General features: G+C 59.4%; 2 protein-coding genes across 4 annotated transcripts; one reads left to right on the top strand and one right to left on the bottom strand.

The window, feature by feature from the left end:
* The first annotated feature begins 1,368 nt into the window (after window positions 1–1,368).
* On the top strand, window positions 1,369–7,219 carry PLK1 (polo like kinase 1). Its single transcript, XM_064153312.1, has 10 exons — window positions 1,369–1,923; window positions 2,039–2,207; window positions 2,318–2,462; window positions 2,794–2,887; window positions 3,419–3,638; window positions 4,050–4,208; window positions 4,400–4,477; window positions 4,921–5,075; window positions 5,516–5,698; window positions 6,495–7,219. The coding sequence occupies exons 1-10, from the start codon at window positions 1,552–1,554 to the stop codon at window positions 6,699–6,701; spliced, it is 1,782 nt and encodes a 593-aa protein (XP_064009382.1). The 5' UTR covers window positions 1,369–1,551; the 3' UTR covers window positions 6,702–7,219.
* Window positions 7,220–7,426: 207 nt separating this feature from the next.
* On the bottom strand, window positions 7,427–19,759 carry ERN2 (endoplasmic reticulum to nucleus signaling 2). Of its 3 annotated transcripts, XM_064153309.1 has the most exons (22): window positions 19,617–19,759; window positions 17,067–17,184; window positions 16,705–16,738; window positions 16,143–16,215; window positions 15,752–15,824; window positions 15,532–15,654; window positions 15,346–15,447; window positions 14,837–15,098; window positions 14,651–14,729; window positions 14,424–14,574; window positions 13,218–13,339; window positions 12,862–13,035; window positions 12,180–12,429; window positions 11,824–11,914; window positions 11,167–11,356; window positions 10,379–10,478; window positions 10,098–10,297; window positions 9,267–9,414; window positions 9,051–9,178; window positions 8,707–8,830; window positions 8,328–8,395; window positions 7,427–8,257 (listed from the first exon to the last, which is right to left on the bottom strand). In XM_064153309.1, exons 1-22 carry the CDS (start codon window positions 19,731–19,733, stop codon window positions 8,066–8,068), a joined length of 2,919 nt encoding a protein of 972 aa, XP_064009379.1. In that variant the 5' UTR covers window positions 19,734–19,759; the 3' UTR covers window positions 7,427–8,065. The 3 variants fall into 3 exon arrangements, with proteins under 3 accessions (XP_064009379.1, XP_064009380.1, XP_064009381.1); XM_064153310.1 differs by lacking the exons at window positions 16,705–16,738; window positions 19,617–19,759 and having other exon boundaries at window positions 17,067–17,124; XM_064153311.1 differs by lacking the exons at window positions 14,424–14,574; window positions 14,651–14,729; window positions 14,837–15,098.
* Between the last annotated feature and the right edge of the window lie 13 nt (window positions 19,760–19,772).

The raw sequence follows: 19,772 nt of genomic DNA, 5'->3' as shown, positions 1-19,772 counted from the left end.
ATTACTTTGGGTGGAAGAGACCTCTGTTGAGCCCAACTGTCAGCCTAAGACTAGTGTGGCCATTAAAGCATGTCCCATGTGCCAAGGCCACAAATGATGGGCTGCACTGCTCTTACCTTGGGGTGTTCTCACACCCTTACTCTTCCACTCTGTATCCACTCTGGGCTGTGAGATGGCTCTGCAAATTTGCAGCTCCTGGTGGAGGAACAGCCTTGGTGTAGGGATAGGCTGTGCAGGAGGGTAAGGGAGCCACCAGCTGAGTGGAGGCCACGTGTGCTTGGTGTGGAGCAGAATTTACCAAGGTGATCCCACGGAGTAACAGCTCAGCTGCTGGGATCTACAGGGCTGTGCCTCATACCCCTGGTTGAGCTGTCTAAGCCACCCCAGAGCCATGGATGCCTCATGTCACTAGCTGAAGGCCAGCTGGATGTCAGCAGCAGTGCCCACGGGTCCAACACCTTGCAAAGCATGGGAATAGCTGGCCAGAGCCGTCTGCTCTTAGCCAGGGATGAAAGAATCAGCTTTTGCTGCTAGGCCGGGCAGGCCATGCAAGGGAGTTCCTGCCCTGACCTCTGCGACAGCCCAGGTGTGGGTTGTTGTCTGTGGGTGCTCTGCGGTGCTGCAGTATCAGGTGAAGGGCTGAGCGCACCCGAGTCAGCGCTCGCGGCTCGCGGTGTTGGGAGCGCAGAGCGCTGTAAGCGTGGGGCAGGCATGGACCGCGGCGGCACCGCGTCCGTGGGGAGAGGCGGCGGAGACCCGGTTCGTCAGGTCAGGCACGGCTGTGTCGAACTGGGAAATGTCGCCCCTGCAGATGGCACCACGAGTGGGTGGGGTTCCACAGAGCGGAAACCGGCAGAAAGAGCCGGTCCTGAGGTGAGCGCGGAGAGCTGCCAGAGGTCCGGAGGAGACCCGCCCGAACCCTGCCTGGCTCCGGGGAACCGGCACCGGCAGCCACAGGGAAGTGACCGGGCGAGTTGCAGCTTCTCTCCCATAGAACTCACGCCGAGTACACCCCTATCATGAGCGTCCCGACACACACCGCCTCTCGCCGTGCGCTCGGGACTCCCCGCCGCTGTCCCGGCGCCTGCGGACCCCCGCTTCGACCGGAGCCACCCCGCGTATGCCGAGAACGGCCGCAACCGACGGCGCCGCACCGACACGGGCCGCAGCCGGCCCGGGGACACCGCGCGCGCGCGCCGCCGGCACCGGAAGCACCGGTCCGCGTGCGGCCGCCACCGGCGTCCCCCGTGCGCACGAGCTCCGCGCTTCCGGCCCCGCCCGGCGCGGGGGCGTGTCCCACCCGGTCCCGGAGCTCCCATGGTGCCCCGCGGCGGGCGGCGTGGATTTTAAATCCTCCCAGCCAATGGGGAGCGGCTGCAGGCTCGTAACGTCCCGGGGCCGCGTTTGAATCGGGCAGCGCCTGCCTCGGTCCGCCGCTGCGCCTGCCTCGGTCCGCTGCTGCCTGCTTCGGCTCCCCCCGTCCCCCTCCCTGCTCCTCCTGCCCGCTCCCGGCACACCTTCCGTTCATCAGCACTCCGGCCTGACCCAGCCATGAGCGCCAAGGTTGGGAAGGCGACGGCCGTAGCTCGACCGGCGACCGTAGCGGAGCCGGCCCGCACGGGGAGCTCGGAGGTACCGAAAGTCCTGGTGGACCCGCGGACTCGGCGTAGCTTTGTGTGCGGGAGGTTCCTGGGGAAGGGCGGCTTCGCTCGGTGTTACGAGCTAACGGAGACGGAGAGTCAGGAGGTGTTCGCGGGCAAGGTGGTGCCCAAGTCTCTGCTGGTGAAGCCTCACCAGAAGGAGAAGATGTCCATGGAGATCGCCATCCACCGCAGCCTGTCCCACCGCCACGTTGTCGGTTTCCACGGGTTCTTTGAAGACTCCAATTTCGTCTATGTGGTGCTGGAACTCTGCCGCCGCAGGGTGAGGGGCTGGGGCCGGCGGGGGGAGGGGAGTGGGTCAAGATCCCCTGGGGAAGTGGAGTCTGTCGGCTTCCCCAGTACTGACCGTTCCCCCTGGTACCGACTGTTTCCCGCAGTCGCTGCTGGAGCTGCACAAGCGGCGGAAGGTGCTGAGCGAGCCCGAGGTGCGGTACTACCTGCGACAAACCATCCTGGGCTGCCAGTACCTGCACAGCAACCGCGTCATCCACCGCGACCTCAAGCTGGGCAACCTCTTCCTCAGCGACGACATGGAGGTCAAGATCGGTAGGTGCTCCTGACGCCGTGCCGCACTATCCCCGTGGCAGGAGCCCCAGCCCCGGGGACCAGCCCTGCTGGCCATCTCCAGTCCTATCCCATCTCCCCGTTTCTCCCAGGTGACTTTGGCCTGGCCACCAAAGTGGAGTATGATGGCGAGCGCAAGAAGACACTGTGTGGGACTCCCAACTACATTGCCCCAGAGGTGCTGGGCAAGAAGGGGCACAGCTTCGAGGTGGACATTTGGTCCATCGGCTGCATCATGTGAGTCAAAATGCCCCATAGGGCCAGGCAGTCCCTGTGATCTTTGGCTTGTTGGCCCTTCTGGGCTTTGGTGTGTGCCAAAGCTTTGGGTGTGCTGTCTCTGGAGCACCAGCCCTGGCACTTCCTAATTGGGATTTTCCTCAAGGATCTCCTGCTCCCAGCCTCCCTTCTCTGAGGGTGGCAGCCAGGCACACACCACATGTGTTTGTACCCCGGCGTGGCTGATGCCAAGCACATTATTTTTACCAGGAAAGCCCTGGGGTGTGCTTAGGATGGGGTCCATTCTGCACGGAGGTCTCACTTGCAGTCGTGTTTCCCTGTAAACACACAGGTACACCCTACTGGTGGGCAAACCACCTTTTGAAACATCTTGTCTGAAGGAGACGTACATCCGCATCAAGAAGAACGAGTACACGATCCCCAAGGTATGCTGCTTCGTGTGGGGAGGCTCTTGGGATAGCTTCCCACTCGCCTTGCTGCAGTTCCTGTCACCCCTCTACTGCACCACCCTGGTCCTGGTGCTTGGTGGGCTCTCATATGTTGGTGAGATGGCTCCTGTTGTGGGGTGTTGGGAAAGGGAGGTCTCAGTTGGTGGAGGGAATCCACGCGGCCACAGCTTCCTCATGGAGAACTAGCAGCTCTTCCATAATTCAGCAAAATCCCAGCTGGGCAGTTGGCTTGTAGGGTTAAATGGACATGGCCCAGGCCAGGTCCCCAGTTCACCCTGCTGCTGTTGATATGGTTTTGCCAAAGCTGACTTTGGGCTTTGCCTGCTCTCAGCTGCCAGTTCTCCATCTCCACCCATTCCCTTTCTCCAGCCGTGCATCCTGCTTGCCTGGCTCATGCAGGAGCTCTGTTCCAGGCATAGCTTCCCCCAAGTCATGTACCTGACACGTTTGCTTCTAGTGCATGTTGTCCCCTGACCTTTTCTGCCAACCCTGCTTGTGTCCCCTTAGCACATCAACCCTGTAGCTGCTAACCTCATCCAGAAGATGCTGAGGTCTGACCCTGCTGCCCGCCCGACTATCGATGAGCTGCTGAATGATGAGTTCTTCACGTCAGGCTACATCCCCACCCGCCTGCCCACCAGCTGCCTCACCATGGCTCCCAGGTTCTCCTTTGCCCCCAGTGGGCTGGAGCTGAATGGGAGGAAGCCACTGACTGCGCTCAACAAAGGTGAGAGCTGGGGCCTGGAGGTGGGACTGGCCCGTGGTGCTTGGCACGAGCCCGTGGGTCTCCAGCAGCATCTGGCAGCACCAGTGGGGAATGTGGTGCTGCCTTGCCTCTTCTCCCACTTCCTGTGGGGAAATTAGAGCATTTTGAGAGTGAGAGGGAGGGCTCCATGCCCAGAGCCAATGCCGGGAGATGTGCCAGCACTAGTTCTAGCACTGTGACCCTGGGCAGCCTGCTCCAGTTGGAGGTGTCCTTGCTGAATACAGGGGTGTCAGATAAGATGACCTTTGAGGGTCCTTTTCAACCACTGAATCTATGGTATCTAACATGTCTCCTGTGGTTTGGGTTAAATGTAGCTCTGGTGTCTTGAGGACCCTGCTCATACCTCCACATGCTTCTCTTTTTCCTGCCCAGGACCAGACAATCCTGCAGTAGAGAACCTGCCTGAGAAGGAGGATGTGATGGGGCTGCAGGAGCTGGGAGATACTGTGAACTGTCACTTGGCAGACATGTTACAGCAGCTGACTGCACTCAACTCAGCCAAGCCCTCTGAGAGAGCCATAGTGCGGCAAGGTGGGTTTGCAGATAGTCCCACAGCTACTGCCCTTCCTGGGAAAGCAGCTTTTCTGTCTGAGACCAGCTGACCTCCATCTCAAACTGGAAGGCTGAGGGGTGCTGTAGTAGCTGCTTATCTGCCTCCTTGCCCTGCTGGGATGTAGAGGATGCTGTGAAAGGTCTTCTAACAACTCCTTTCCTCTCTGCAGAAGAAGCTGAGGACCCAGCCTGCATTCCCATCTTCTGGGTTAGCAAATGGGTGGACTACTCAGACAAATATGGACTAGGTAAATAACAGTCTGGCTTCTGCAGAGGCTGGGGCAAGTGTTGATTTGGGCAATGAAATGGTCTAGTTGTTTAGTTGCAGTATTCCAGGATGTGTGTCCAAGACCACCGCCAGGAATGTTCCCAAATATCCAGTGAATCTAGAGCTGTGGTCACCAAACATCATCTCTGGCCACTTTTTAAGGTGGAACATGGCTATCTGCTGCATGAGATGGCTGCCCTGTGATACCTGCTGAGGCAGCCAAAGCTGCTTCTGCAGCTGGTGATGCACCAAGAGAATGACAAAGCCAGTGAGGAAAAGTGCCCCCAGACCCCCACAAAGAAGAGATCTGTTCGACCCGTCAGGGACTTGGTGTGGTGGCTGTTTGGGAACTCTCTGCTGTTGTATTTCACACAACCTGTGGTTCCCTGTGCCTGAAAACCTTGTGGCTCTCTTCTGAACTAGGTTACCAGCTATGTGACAACAGTGTGGGAGTTCTCTTCAACGACTCCACTCGTCTCATCATGTACAACGACAGGGACAGCTTGCAGTACATTGAGCAGAACAGCACCGAGTCCTACTTCACTGTCAGATCCTACCCCTCTGCCCTCAACAAGAAGGTCAGTCCTGGGGACATGAGCCTGCAGCTGGGGGTGGGGGGTGGCTGCTCCTGGTGAGGCTTCTGCCAGCCTGCTTGGGCTTTGGCAGGGTGGATTCCAGGGAGAAACATCTGTGAACTGGAGACACAGGTGTTCTGTGGGTGTCCTTAAAGCTGGTTAAAACATGGCCCCAAGGCAGCGGCAGCTCGGGTGATTTCTGGTTTCTGCCTGAGGCTCCTCTGTGAGCAGCTGCACAGAGATGAGTGCTCACAAGGCTTACACTCTGCTACGTGCCCAGCAAAGGCAGTCTGGAGTATCAGACCGAGCTCACTTAGAGCAGGAGGACCTGCACGAGTGTGCAGTGACACCTTGGACTCTAAGATGGGATGGTGACAGCAGCCCCTGCCCCTGTGGGTGGGGTCCTCCTGGGCCTACCTGCTTACAGCCCTTGCCCCCCACAGATCACACTACTCAAGTACTTCCGCAACTACATGAGTGAGCACCTGCTGAAGGCAGGCGCCAACATCACGCCGCGGGAAGGGGACGAGCTGGCACGGCTGCCCTACCTCTGCACCTGGTTCCGCACCCGCAGCGCCATCATCCTGCACCTCAGCAACGGCACTGTGCAGATCAACTTCTTCCAGGTGAGCCTCTGCCCCTCCAGGGCTGCTGGGAGTATGGCTGTGTGAGGTGCCAGTGCAGCCAGAGGGTAGAACCTGAGCTGGAACTGCCTCACCAGCTGGGCACTGGGAGGCTACTCACTCCCCTTGTTGGTACCAGCCACCACTCCTCACTCATCAAGGGGCTGTATGCTTTATTCATAGATCCATAGAATGGGTTGGAAAGAACTTTAAAAATCATCCTCTTCCAACCCCCTGCCATAGGCAGGGACACCTCCACTAGCACAGGTTGCTGAGCAAGGCCTCATCCAACCTGGCCTTGAACACCTCCAGGGAGGGGCCATCCATGACCTCCCTAGGCAACCTGCTCTAGTGTCTCACCACCCTCACTGGAAAGAATTTCTTCCTAATCTTCCCTCTTCTAGCTCAAAGCTATTGCCTCTTGTCCTGTCACTCCCAGCCCTGGCCAAAAGTCTCTCTCCAGCTCTCCTGTGGCCCCTTCAGGTATTTAAAGTTTGCTCTAAGTTCTTCCTGGAGCCTTCTCTTTTCCAGGCTGAACGGCCCCAACTGCCTCAACCTGTTCCCTCAGGGGAGGTGCTGAGCCTCTTCTCCTCTTCACAGCCTACTCTGGACCCACTCTAGCAGTTTGAGAGACTGCTGCACAGGCTCAGGTGGCCACTCGCCCCTCTTGGCTGCAGTCTCAATGCAGGCATCAAGCCTGCTTCTGGGCATCACCGGGATTCCCCAGCTACTGCTACAATGGTTCCTCCTGAGCAAAGGCAGAGTGCTCACAGGGTAACACTGCATTCTCTCCCCACAGGACCACACCAAGGTCATCTTGTGCCCTCTGATGGCTGCTGTCACCTACATAGACGAGAAGCGGGACTTCCGCACCTACAAGCTGAGCCTGATCGAGGAGCACGGCTGCTGCAAGGAGCTGGCCACGCGCCTGTGCTATGCCCGCACCATGGTGGAGAAGCTCCTGGCTTCCAAGTCGGGCTCTGTCCGCGTCAAAGCCACCGCTTAGCCCTTGCTCTCCATGGACTTAGCATCCGTATGTGCCAACCTGTCCCAGCTGCGGAGCGGGGGGACTCTGGTGGTGCCCCTGCTTGCGTCACAACCTCCCCTCGCAGCTGGGCTCTGCTCCTGAATGTGGTTCAGCTGCCACAAGGAAGCTCCTGGTGCTGTGGGGATGGCATTGCTCGTTCTGACTGTTGTCCAAAGGGTTTTTGCTCCCCACTCCTTATAGTCTGGTTTTTAACTGCATCCGTAGTTGTATTAATGTTCCAAAGCCTGATGCCAGCACCAACCCTCTGGGTTGAGGCTTCTGGGCCTTCTCTGGAGAGAACAAAGGACAGGAGAGCAGGACTATCATGTAAGTTATTTCTGTGTGACCGTGCTCGTGCTCCAGGCCTTTGTTTCCTCTTGTGGACATTCAGGTGACACTGAGCAATTAGACTTTTACTGCTGAAATTTATCTACCTGGAACCCAAACTTTTTGTATATTGTATTACTTGATTAAAGATTGTTCCATGCAGTGCCAAACCTAGTGTGGTTCCCTTGAGCTTGCAGGGAGGGAGCAGCACCTTGGGCAGTAAGAGTAGCTGTGAGAGAGCTGCAGGCTCAAGGAAGGGATTGCTGCTCCTGAGCTTCTGCACAACCTGCTTGGGGCTGCTAGCCACAGGAAGCTCTGACCTGGCATGATCACAGGCTGCTGGTGGCCACAAGGGAGAAAAATTGTCTCAGCCCAGCTGAGATTAAAATCTTCATTCTCAGGATGGTGCCAGGGTCCCACGCCTTGGCCCTGATGCACAGAGCAGGTCTAAGCCCTGAGGCAGCTGCAAAGAGCTACCCTGCTGAGCCTCAGCCCTCACTGGGCTTCAGGCTCAGCTCCAGTGTCAAGACTGCATCAGTTCTGATCAGGAGCAGGTTTGACACTGCTCAGAGTTGCTTTCTCAGAAACGTGGCTCAGGAGGCCACACAGAACCAGGCTCATGGATAGGGGCTGGGTCCTAGCCCCAGCCTGGTTCCATCCATCTGCCCTTGGGGAAACACAAGATGCCTTTTCTTCCTTCTTCCCAACCATTGTGTCCACCACAGGGACGTTTCTTTCTCTGACACACATGCCTCCAAGATGCTGGATCTGACTGTGAGTGGCTGCATACACGGGAGTATGCAGAGAACTCCTCTTTGGCACAGGAGACCTCAGGTGAGAGCCCAGCACCACCCTATGCCCATCTCTTCTGGATCTGTATCCCATGCTGGGTTATCAGCTGCTCCTGGGTCTCCACCTCACTCCAGGAAGGGAGAGAAGAACAGAAAGTCCAAGGGGCTGTGGGTCTGGACAGGGAGGAACAGCCATGCGGGTACCATCCTGGTGCATGTCCCTGGTCACTTGCTGTCGCCCCCTGGTCCCTGGCAGTAGTAGGGCTGGAAGAGCCGCTCGTGGGCACAGAGCCTCATGGCCTGGTGCGTGTGCAGCAGCAGCTGGGGGAAACGGGAGGTGAAGTACTGGACAAAGCCATCAGGGACAGAGCCCAGGGCTGCCCTGACGTCGGCTGGCAGCTCATGGTAGTGGTGTTTCTGCAGGAGAGACAGCAAGGTGAGCAGGGGTGGTGGGTCCTGGAGATGGGGGGGACTGGGGTGGTCATACCTTGTTCCTCATGGCCCGCAGCAGGTCCCGCACTGAGCCCCCCTTGTAGGTTCGGAACTTCCTCAGGTCTGGGGAGAGGGGGAATGATGCTAAGAGAGGTAGGATGTGGCTGAGCAAGGAGCTGCCAAGGCCTCCTTGGTACTAGCCCCACTCTGAGTCCTGGCAGTGCATAGTGAGCACCACAGCCTGCAGCAAAGCTGGGCACTGCTCTACTCCGTCCTCCCAGATGAGGACTGGCATGTTTACCCAGCCTGGTTCTCAGCTCCTAGGCACAAGCAGGTGCCTCCTGCCCAGGGAAAGGCACCAGACTGAGAGCCTTAGTTCCACGTAGGAGGCAGCAGCAGGATCAGGCTGTGAGCACACCTGGCCCCACGCTCACCTGTCTGCAGGGGGAGGGAGATGTGCATCCTCCAGTTGGTCCTCACCACCGAGCGTGCTCCCCGCTCCAGGGCTGAGACCGTGGCCCCCTCGGCAGGCTCCCTCTCGATGCGGTCACTGACGTCCTGCAGGACCAAGGGCAGGGACCACGATGGCTACATTGACCTCACCCCGTACCAGCCCATCCAGTGCCAGGGACCTGAGGCAGGACAACGTGTGTCTGGCCCCAGCCCCAAACCCAGGGAGCCTTCCAAAGTAGCTCAAATTGAGCACAGTGACCCAAAGGCAGATGTTTTTCAGAGCAGCTGGAGCACACTTGTGCTCACTGAGAGTAGGACAGCTGACCTGGAAGAACTGCAGCTGCTTCTCCTGGCTCCAGAAAAAAGGGTGCACTAGGACCATGGGGGCCGAGGGCCGGCGCTGGGGCTCGGGGCTGATCATTGCCACAATCAGCTCTCGTGCAATGAGTTTGTCTGTAGGGAACAGCACACCAGGAATCTCACAAAAGGGCCCAGGGCTTAGGGCTTCCTGTGGGGACCTGCCTGTGGGGCTGGGTCTCACCATGAGTTTCCTCCTGCAGGCAGCTCAGCTGGTAAGAGCCTGACAAGATGTTGGCCTGCCGCCGCAGGCTGTCCCCAAATGGGTGCTGCCCATTGGACACCACGTAGTAGAAGATGCAGCCAGCTGAGAAGATGTCCACAGCACATGTCTGCAAAACACCAGTGGGGAGATGAGATCCTGGCAGCAAAGGGTAAGGAAAGCTTTCACTTTCCACTTCCACTCACTGATATGAGCACTTGTTTGTTGGCTGGGACATGCCTCATGGTAGGATCCTGCCTGCACTGCTGCCAGTGGCTCCAGCCCAGGGCAGAGGGCTTCAGAGGCACAGACAGAAAGCAGGATTCCACAGTCAGATGGACACACCAGGGCTGCTGGTGTTTCAGCCAGCTCTTCAAACTGATCCCAGTAGAAGGGTATGTGGACCATACTGCCAGTGTCAGTATGTGCCCTGCCAGGGACCAGTACAACAAGTGGCTGTCAGCAGGAACAGGATTCTCTGAGCTAAGCAGCTGGAAGATGTCAAGGGCTGAGCTTTTAACCCAGCCCAGAGGCTCCCTGCAAGTTCTCACCCTGGTTTTCTGAGGACTGCAGCCAGAGAAGATGCTGTGTGCTAAACAGAACTGGGCACAGAACCCACGAGGAGAAGCACTGACAAGGGAGGTCCTGGCCAGCAGCACCAGTGCTCAGCATCCAGACTGAATTGGGCTCCTGTAGCCGTAGTCTGAATGGTGGCTTCCAGCAGCATGCAGTAAGATCGCTGCCAGCACGGGCCACTGTCACCATGGGCTCGAGAAGGACCTGAGGTGAGGAGAGCATTCACAGCTCACTGACCGGGTTCTCCTTCGGGGCCTCCTGCAGCACTTCAGGAGCGATCCAGCCCTCGGTGCCAGGGATGCCCGAGCGGAGGCTGAAGCTCTGCCGTCCCCCCTGCAGCTTCTTGCAGAGGCCAAAGTCGGAGATGACAGCTCGGATCTGCCCGTGGCGATTGGGGACGGAAATCAGGATGTTGCAGGGCTTCAGGTCACGATGGACTGGAAGAGAAGGAGCAGGGTGTCACCTGGCAGGGCTGACGCAGAGCAGGGCTCTGCATGCTGCCCACCCTGCCCGCTCACCGATGCTGAGGGAGTGGAGGTGTGCCAGCCCTGACATGGTCTGGCGCAGCAGAGACACCGGGTCCAGGCCACGACGGTCGAAGCTGGGGCTTTCCACGTACTGCAAGATGGAGAAGGAGATGGACTCAGTCCTGATGGAGTGCATAAAGAAGGCAAGGCTTGCCCAGAGAGAGCTGCCAGAGGTGGAAGCAGACAAGCCCATGCAGAGGCCATTTGTGCCCAAGGCTTGCTGTTTCCGGGTCTGCCAGTTGGCATCTACTCCCTCTGCAGCAAACTGCCCTCACTGGTGCTCTCACACCCCCCACAGCTCCAGGGACACTCCTGCTTTATGAAGAGGCAAAAAGATGCTTCTCTCCCATGCCAAGCCTCTTCCCAGCACAGGAACAACTCTGGCCTTTGTCAGGGTTCAGAGCTGCCATGTCTCCCCAGAGAGAGCACACGGGAAAACAGGGGCAGGGCCTTGGCTGGCATAGGAACAGTGCTGCTGCCAGCTGCTTGGCCTCTCCAAAGCACCTTGATGCCTGCCAGTGCCTAATCCCACCCCTGTTCCCTCTGAAGGCTGGGAAGCAGGTTGGGATCAAGACTGTGTGCCCATGGCCAGGTGGGAACCCCAAAAAAGGTCTTCAAACTCAGAAGCTGCTGGCTGCCAGCCCTACCCACAAGCATACACAGCTCCCGTGGGCACGCACAGCTCCCGTGGGCACACACAGCTCCCCGCTCCCAGCAAGGCGCTGGGTGCTGCCGCGCCAAGGCGGGGCGGAGGGCAGCCCCCGCCAGCCTGTGCCCACCTGCTGCAGCGTGGCGGCGCAGAGCTCGGTGGCGATGTAGTGGAACTGCCTGTCCCGCTCGGTGCAGAAGTAGCGCACCACGTGCGGGTGCTCGTCCGACTCCCGCAGCAGCTGCACCTCGCGGTCCACCAGATGGAAGCACTCGGGCAGCAGCCGCTTCACGGCCACCTTCCGTCCATCGAACTGGCCCCTGCGTGGAGACTCAGTGGTAGTGTCCATGCTTGGACCTCCCCGGAGAGAGCAGAGCCCGGTGCTGGCCACGCAGGGTCCTCAGCGTGGGTCACTTTGGGGTGACTCCCAAAGACAAGGTCCCTTGCTCCGAGCTCTGAAAAGGGCTCAGCCAGAGCCAGGGGAACCTTCCAAGGGGCTGGAGCTGCTGAGAAAGACCTGCAGCAGGCACAGCCTAGCTGCCTGAGAGCCCAGTGCATGCAGGAGGGGAAGGGGTACAGCGTGCTGGTGTGAGGAGACACCTGCCAGACACAATGAGCCCAGCTCCCAAATGGCTTTGATGAGGACTACAGGAAGGAGACGGTGGCAACCTACTCTCAAATGCCCCTGAACCAGCAGCTACAAGCAAGGAGTGAGCTGCCCTGAAGCTTTCCTTGCGGCTCCTAGGAGAGTGGAATGAGGGCAAGGCACCCCAGGGGTGCCACTCACCTGAAGACAAAGGTTCCTCCAGCTCCATGGCCCAGCACATCCTTGGGGTTAAAAGAAACTTTCCCAACTACAACCACATCTGACTCTGCATCTACAGAGGAAGAGGGACAGAGCCACCCCTCAGCCTGTGAGCCTTAGCTCACAGAGGACACCCAGACTTTTAACCATCTGGCCTGTTCCTTGACCCTTCCCTTGGAAGGCTTTTGTAGGCCAAGGTGATCCAGGAGCAGATCTGCATCTTCCCCATCTCAGCTGGGATTCAGCCCTCTTATCTCCAGGGCATCTCTGCTCCAGCCTTAGGGGACACATCTACAGACAGAGCCACTTCCCCCTTGCCTGTTCCCACTTGCACACACCTTCATCAGCTGCTGAGACATCTAGATCCGGGCTGCCCATCCCATTAGCCAGGTCCTTCAGGTGATCTGAGTGGCTGGAGCTCTGTGAGAGCTGTGAGAGGCTGCCCTGGCCCAGTTCTGTCTCCTCAGGCTCTGCAGGGACACTCTCTTGAGAGACCCTGCCTGGGAGCAGCTTCTCCTGCTGCTGCTGCAGGAGCTGAATCTGCTTCTCCAGCTGCTGCTGCTGCACCTCGTGCTGCTTCTGCAGCCTCTGGAACACAAACCAGGGCAGTGCTCAGCTCTGGTGCTCAGAGCGGAGCTCAGCCATGGGCAAAGCTGGCACAAACCAGGAGCTGCAGGGCTCATCTCAGCTATAGCACAACTGCTTGTGCTACAAAGATGAGAAAAGAGAAGGATCTCAATCCTTCACAGAATCCCCAAATCCCAGCATGGTGGGGTTGGAAGGGATCTCTGGGGATCACCCAGTCCCACATCCCTGCTCAAGCAAGGTCACCTACAGCAACTTGACCAACATGACAATGCCCAGGTGGGTTTGGGACCTCTTCAGAGAAGGAGACTCCAGAACCTCTCTGGGCAGTCTGCTCCAGGGCTCAGCACCCTCACACCAAAGAAATTTCTCCTTACATTTTGTTGGAGTACTGTAGAGCTCCTGCAGCTGGCTACTTCAGTGGCCACCACTCACCATGACCAGGAGGAACAGTATTCCTCCACCCAGCATAGCTGTGCCAACACCAGCCAGCACCAGCTCCCAGGTGCCAGCCTCAGGGTACACCTCCGTCTGCTTCGGTGCTGGGTCCATGTTGGAGTGCCCCTTGCCACGGAAAGCTGGCTCCTCCAAGCTGCTTGGGGCCAGGTACTGCAACACATGCCAGGGATGAGTGACACCAGAGGGACAGACCTGCAGGCACTCAGGTTTGGGACCCCTTCCCCATGCTACCCCATGCTGGGGACCTACAGCTGAGCCCCAGCCTTTCAGTGACCCAGGACTGCCTGAGGTTCTTCCCAGTACCCAGTGCCCAGCAGAGCTCCACCACTCACATCATCGAACATGGTCCTGGCAGGAGGAGCCCTGGGGATGATGGTTTCAGTGGTCTTCCTCAGGTTCTCTGGGAAGGCTCTCAGCATCGTGGTGTGGACCACGGGGGGCAGCTCATGGTGCCCTGTGGTGGGAGGAAAATTAAGACAACCATCAGAAGATTGCTGGTCATGGCATTAGGCCTTCATCTGCCCAGCACTAACATAGGCTAGGCACACAGCTCTGCTCTCCTGGAGCAGTCTGGCTTCTTGTGGGACACACAACATCATGACTACAACTTGCAGGCTCCATCTGCAGGGAGGGGCACCTGTAGCAGCAGCAGACAGAAGAGGAAGGCAGAGAACAGGAGGCTGACTCTGCTCCTCTGCCTCCCTGCCATGACCCTGAGACACCACCATGACCTCAAAATGTGCCAGTGCAGCCATCACACCTGTGACAGCAACCATAGAGTGGGGAAGGATCACAGTGACAGTAACCACAAAGCATGGAAGAACCCCAGTGATAGCCATCAGGAGCAGGGAAGGACCTTGGTCTCAGCAACCACAGAGTAAAGAATCCAGAGCCTGCATGCCAGGCTTGCTGTGCAGTGGCACACCCACATCAGCCCTGCTTCAAAGGGTCCCCTCCAGGGGAGGGGACAACGATAGGCTGCAACCAGCCCAAGCCAGAGTCACCACAGTCCCCAGGAGTGAGTCACAGCCTTGGTCCATTTACCCCGGTGGCTGCTGCCACCCCAAAACACACTGGCAGCTCCCTGGCGCACCTTGTGGGAACAAGGACACAGGGAAAGCCCTTGGTGTGGCTCCAGCTTTGGAAAGACAGAGCAGCAGGATGCCTACAGGCAGCCTGAGACCAGAGAGACTTCAGGCCCCTCACACAAAGTGTCATTTGCTAAGCAGCAAAAGTCTTAGAGGGTGTTACTGAGTCAGGAACCTGCTCCTGGGAGTCAGGGACCCACTCTTGGGAGTCAGGGCTTATTATAAAATGCTTCATTTGTGTCCTGAAAGCTGCTGATAATTAAAACACTCCCACAAGTGCTTGCCCAGCTCTCCCTTGTGTGTGAGACCTGAAGGACAATGCTGCTGCTTTTCTTCTCCCAGGCCTCCCAGAGTGTAAATTCCATGGGATCACGGTGGGTTCAGCAGCCTAAGGAGCTGGGCGACTGAACAGCGAAGGTACAGCCTCGGCTGCCGGCTGCTGGTGCCCACCTATGAGGAGCCACTGGTTGCGGGGCGAGGCGATGCTGCCCTGCGGGTACTTGACATCGGTGCTGGGCGTGATCTCGCACTCCCCCGACTCTCTCATGGTGACGTCGTCCGTGGTGGGGCCGTCGATCCTGGCCAGGGTGATGCCCTGCGGCTGGGGGCCGACAGCTTGTGGAGCAGCAGCAGCCGGGACCTGTTCCCGCAGCAGCTGACCCCCGAAGGAGACTTACCACCAGCGCCACGCTGCCGTGCACTAGGGAGGTCACGGCGTAGAAGCTGGCCGCGTGTTTCCCCACGTAGAGAGCTGGCCTGCAAGGCAGGGACAGGCATCAGCCCCTCCACCCATGGCGGAGCAGGGCAGCTGAAGCACCGGCAACGCCAACGCCACCGGCTGCCGCGGCGCAGGAACCACCTACAGCAGCTGGGTCTTGGTGGCAGAGGAATCCTTCGCGGACTGGTAGCTGCCCTTGAGCAGGTGGATGTCCTGCGAGTGGAAGGTCAGGTAGCGCAGGGTCTCCATGGCCAGGTTGAGGTGCGGGACGCGGCGGAGACTGTCCTGCTGCCACAGGTAGATGCCCACCACGGGCGAGCCATAGTTGTGTGCCCACAGGACCTCTCCGCTCTCCTTGTCCAGGGTCACCAGCAGCCCATCGCCGCTCGAGGCGAAGTGTGCCATCTCTGGGCAGGGCAGAGCAGAGGGAGCAGAGCTGCCCGTGGGGCTCTGCCACCAGACCCAGACCCTTCCCTGCTGCTCTGCTCCCAGCAGAGCTGTGCCCAGCACAGCAGTCTTTTTCCCCAGCAACTGGCACGGCCAGGATCCACTGGCCACGGCAGCACCTCTGCAGATCCCTGCACAGCCAGGGTCCGGCTGGCAGAGCTGGCTCCCGTGGCTGCCCTGGCTCCCAGGAGCGTGGTGGCCACTCACTGTAGTGCTGGCACTCCTCGCAGAGCGGAGCTGAGTAGTCAGAGAAGGTGGCATTCCAGCGCAGCTCCCGCGACTTGGTGTCGTACATGGTGATGACATACTCTGGGGACCACAGGGGGCACCACGTCATGCCCAGCACCCCAGCCCTGAGGCTGGCTGGGCAAACTGGGAGCAGGGCCGGCTTACGGGTACGGCCGATGTAGAGCAGGGGACTTGATGGGCACAGACCATCCCAGGCTTCTGTGGAGAGAGTGGTCTGCTTCTCTCCCGATTTGGGGTCCACGATGAACCAGGTGTCCTGCTTCTTCCCTGAGAAGGAAAATGCAGCGTCCCTAAGCCCCCCCAGCCCTGCTGTCTGTCCCCAGGAGCCCAGCTTCCTGCTGCGCCCCCTCCACGCTCTCCATACCAGTGTAGAGGATGCCATCCGAGCTGCGGCACGGCGAGGACTGCACCAGCTCTGGGATGGTGAACGGCAGCTTCTGCAACACAGACAGCAGCCTGCATGTGGGGGCAGAGAAACCTCCCCAGGCTGCAGCCTTCCTGCCTTCAGCAGTGGTGTGGGAAAGGAGAGGTCCCTGGGACAGCCTCCCTCTCCTCCCTGCTTTCACTGCTCAGTCCAGAGCTGGACAGGACAGTGTTGGGGAAGGGTCCTAGCTGTGTTTGTCCCACACCCACTCAGCTGGTATCTTCCAGGAGCCACCAAAGGCCCCACTTGTCCTGCCCAGCAGGTCCACCTGGTCCCCCAGTCCAGTGACCCCCAGGCTGTGTGTGTGTGAGATGCCCACAGCCCCACTGACCATCAAACCTTCCTTGTTTTTTCCTCCCAGAATATAGAGGCTGCCATCATTGGGGTCTGGAAGGAATGCAGGTCTGGAAAGGACGAGAGAGAAGGGTGAAACTTGAACTAGGCACTGCCAAGGGCTAAGAGGAGCTGTCCTAAACAACCACCCTCGGCTGTTTGCTTCAGCCTGCAGCCTACAGCACTAGATCTGGTAGATGACCTCCTGCCCCAGTTGTCAGCAGTGCTGGCTCTGTGTCCTGCCCATCCTGGGAAGGTTGCTCTGCTGCCTCCCCCCACACTTCCAGGGGGATTTTCCCCAACTTCTCTCCTATGCTTTTGTGCTTGGCAGTGCTGTGAGCTTCTGAGCTGGCTGTGGAGAGGCTGTAAGCCTGCAGCTGTTCATCACCAGCTGGCACAAGGGAAGGTGTACAGGCCGTGAGGATCATTGCTCTGAGGTTCCCTTCTCCTGCACTGGACCTGTTGGTTCATCAGGGCATTGTGCACCTCCAAGCAGCTCCTGCCAGCCCACAGGCTGCCCTCCCTGAGAAAAGCAACCTGCCCACGAGGAGGACACTCACTCTGCCACATAAACTGGCACCTGCAGAATGGGATCTGAAAGAGAGAGTGAAAGGTAGGCGTCAGCATCTCTCCCCAGGCACGGGACAACATGGCACAGTGTGCTGAGCACCGCTGGAGCCCAGCTCCACAGATCTGCATTCAGACCCAGACAGGTCTGAAATGCTACCACTGGTGGTCTGCTGCACCAGCTGCTCTGCTCCCCTACACCTGTGCTGGGGCTGGAGCTGCAGCTGGCAGCACCCTTCAGCTGAGGAGCTGCTGGCCCAGAGCACTATCACAAGAGCCAGGCTGGAGAAGGGCATCCCCACCATCCAGCAGGAACAAGCCTAAGGAACCAGGAGCATCCCATGTCACTACTCACCATCCTTCAGGGTCCACTTGATGTCACCAGTGCTCTTACTCACTGCGTGGAGGTTTCCATCCAGAGTGGAGATGAAGAGCAGCGTTTCTGGGACTGTGATGGCACCACCTTTGAGGCACTAGGGACAGAAATGTCCTCAGAGCCAGGCCGGGTGTGGGGACAGGCCACCGTGGCCTGGATCATCTCAGGCAGCCCAGCAGCCCCTGCACCCAGCACATCATGGCAGCAGACTGTGGGAAAGGGCCCCAGTGTCCCTTCTCATCCCCACTGACACAAGGATGAGCTAGAGATAATGCACCTCCTTCCACCAGCAGGTCAAGTCCACTTATTCCTGCAGCTCCACCTGCACAGGACACCCACATCTGACAACAGCTGTCCAGAGGTGCTGTCTTTTACATATCCATGGCATAAATCCACTGGCACTAAGGCTGCCACAGCACCCATCGCATCCCACTGGCGCCACCCTGGGGTGACTGCAGCTATTCCCTTTCCCTCCTCTCCCCTGGGATGAGCTACAGCCTGGCTGCTCCCAGCCCCAGCCCCTGGAGCCTCTCCAGAGGTGACCTGAACAGCCCAGCCTCAGGCTCCTTCCAGAAAGAAACGAGTTGGGTGACTTCTCCTGCCAGAAACGCAGCCACTGCTCTTCCTGGCCTCCAGAGCCGCAGCTCTCAGCTGCCCTGACGTGGAGGCAGTGGCTGCGAAGCTGCAGAGCCAGGTGGGGAAGAGGAGCTGCTGCTTCCGTGTGTGGCCCTGCAACCAGCGCCAGCTCAGCCGGGGCACACACGCCAGCCTCACCCCGTCAGCAAACAGGGATCAGCAAACAGCACAGGCACCCAAATGGCCTCAGGTGGAGGCAGGGCTGGCATGGCTGTCCCCAATGCCAGGGCGCAGAGTAGTACCCATTCCTGATGCCAGGGAGCAGAGCAGTGCCCATCCCTGATGCCAGGAAGCAGAATAGAGACCAGACTCCCCACTGGCCATGATGCAGAAGCCAGTCAAGCCAACTGATCGTGTAGGATGGCCCAAGAGATGTCCTTGGGCATGCCACCCCCTGGCAGCCCCCTTGCTGCCCTTTCCCTGCTCTGTACCAGTTACCAGAGCCCAAGCCAGGCACAGACTGGCCTGAGGATGTACCAGGCTGTGCCATCTGCAGATCAGGACTTGATGGTGGTACCAGCCCAGCCATGGCAGAGCAGGGCCAGGAGACACGTTCTCCTCTGATATTGCTCCAGCTCCAGCCACACATACAGCAGCCTGCACGGGTGCCAGGCTGTCTGTTGTCAGGCTGTACCTGTGCCAACAACACACACCAGCTCCCTGCCAGCACACTTCACATCAGCCCCTCTGCTTTGAGCCCAAGTTTTTTATCTGCCCGTATTGCTTTCAGTGAGGTCAGAGTGAGATTCCAGCTCTTTCCTGTCGAGGGCACACAAAGGGGCAGGCAGAAGAGGGTGACTGCTGCCCATCATCCAGCTTCTCCAGCACCGTCTGTCAGGCTGGGAGCTGACACGAGGGACTGGCTGTGGGGACAAGGCAGGCCAGGAGCTCTGGTGCTGTGGACACCTGCACAAGGGAAGCAGAACAGAGAGCACGGAGCCCTCTTGGCCAGCCCAGCTACAGCAGGCTGCGGGTTCTGTTCTGCCCCCTCTTTCACTCCTGCAGCTGCTGGTCTTCTGGTTACAGGGCATTGGAACAAAGGCCAGGCTGCCCAGCCTGCTCCCCACACAGCACCACGGGTGGAGCTGAGAGCACTGGGTGGCTAGGAGCTGCCACTTTCTTCTCTGTCTCTGTCCAGAAGTGTGGCTGCTGCTCCCATGGGATGTCCCCAGAATTCCTGAGGTTCTCTCCATGCCAGCCTGGAGCCTGCAGGGATGCTGCTGAGCCCAGAGTGAACTGCGGGCTTGGGGCATGCTCACCGCCCCGGTGATGGAGTGGGACAGTTGGGCACAGACAGAAACACGGTGCCAGTGTCTGCTGCTTCCTCTGCCTGAGCAGTGCTACCCACGTCTGCCAAACCCATCCTGGCACATTGCCCTTGCCGCTCGAAATGCCACCGGCTGTGGGAGCTGCCATCCAGCTCCCCAGGGCACCATGCTGACAGGAGCGATGGGGCTGCAGCTCGGTCCCAGCCGTGCCCTGGGCAGAGCTGAACAACCTCTGCCCTGGGCACTGTAGGCGGGCCCTCACCCGGGCAAGCAGCACCCATCTTCATCACACTGCCGACACCAGCAACGTGCAGCCACGGGACCCCACCTGCCGCCACCCCGCCAGCCCCTTTGCCCCACGCCCCTGTGCACTCGCCGAAGTCCCTCACCCACTGTCGCAAGCGAGATGCTCCTGGCTGTGCCACCACGCATTGGCACCCAGGGGTGTCACGGGCACCCAGGGACACTCAGCTCGTACGCAGCACGGCGCCCGCGCTGGCACACCCAGGGGACACGCACTCGCACGGCACCCCCGTGTCTCCCCCCGTGGGGCACACACAGGGTACCCAGGCTAGCACCCGCACCTCCACCCGCATCTCCCCCCCGGGCCCAGCCCAGTGCGTACCAGTGCCGGCGGCGGGACCAGCAGCAGCGGGACCAGCAGCGGGACCAGCAGCGGCAGCAGCGGGCAGAGCCCACCCCGGAGCAGCCCCGGGCGCAGCGGCGCTGAGGGGCCGCCCATGTCCCGGACATGCCGGGGCCGCGGCGCGCAGGGCCGGGC

Source organism: Pogoniulus pusillus, chromosome 13 (assembly GCF_015220805.1).
Source record: "Pogoniulus pusillus isolate bPogPus1 chromosome 13, bPogPus1.pri, whole genome shotgun sequence".
NCBI lineage: Eukaryota > Metazoa > Chordata > Aves > Piciformes > Lybiidae > Pogoniulus > Pogoniulus pusillus.
The sequence above is the reverse complement of the archived record's forward strand: the minus strand, read 5'-3'. Positions and strand labels throughout refer to the sequence as shown.

What these genes read in the sequence shown, in the direction of transcription:
- ERN2 (XM_064153309.1), bottom strand. Translation starts at nt 19,733, where the DNA reads ATGGGCGGCCCCTCAGCGCCGCTGCGCCCGGGGCTGCTCCGGGGTGGG. An exon ending in CAACCAGTGGCTCCTCATAG is followed by an intron (nt 13,340 to 14,423) that starts GTGGGCACCAGC and finishes CTCCCACCACAG; the next exon opens with GGCACCATGAGCTGCCCCCC. An exon ending in TGTCTCAGCAGCTGATGAAG is followed by an intron (nt 11,915 to 12,179) that starts GTGTGTGCAAGT and finishes CTTCCTCTGTAG; the next exon opens with ATGCAGAGTCAGATGTGGTT.
- PLK1 (XM_064153312.1), top strand. Translation starts at nt 1,552, where the DNA reads ATGAGCGCCAAGGTTGGGAAGGCGACGGCCGTAGCTCGACCGGCGACC. An exon ending in TGGAACTCTGCCGCCGCAGG is followed by an intron (nt 1,924 to 2,038) that starts GTGAGGGGCTGG and finishes TGTTTCCCGCAG; the next exon opens with TCGCTGCTGGAGCTGCACAA. An exon ending in ACTGACTGCGCTCAACAAAG is followed by an intron (nt 3,639 to 4,049) that starts GTGAGAGCTGGG and finishes TTTCCTGCCCAG; the next exon opens with GACCAGACAATCCTGCAGTA.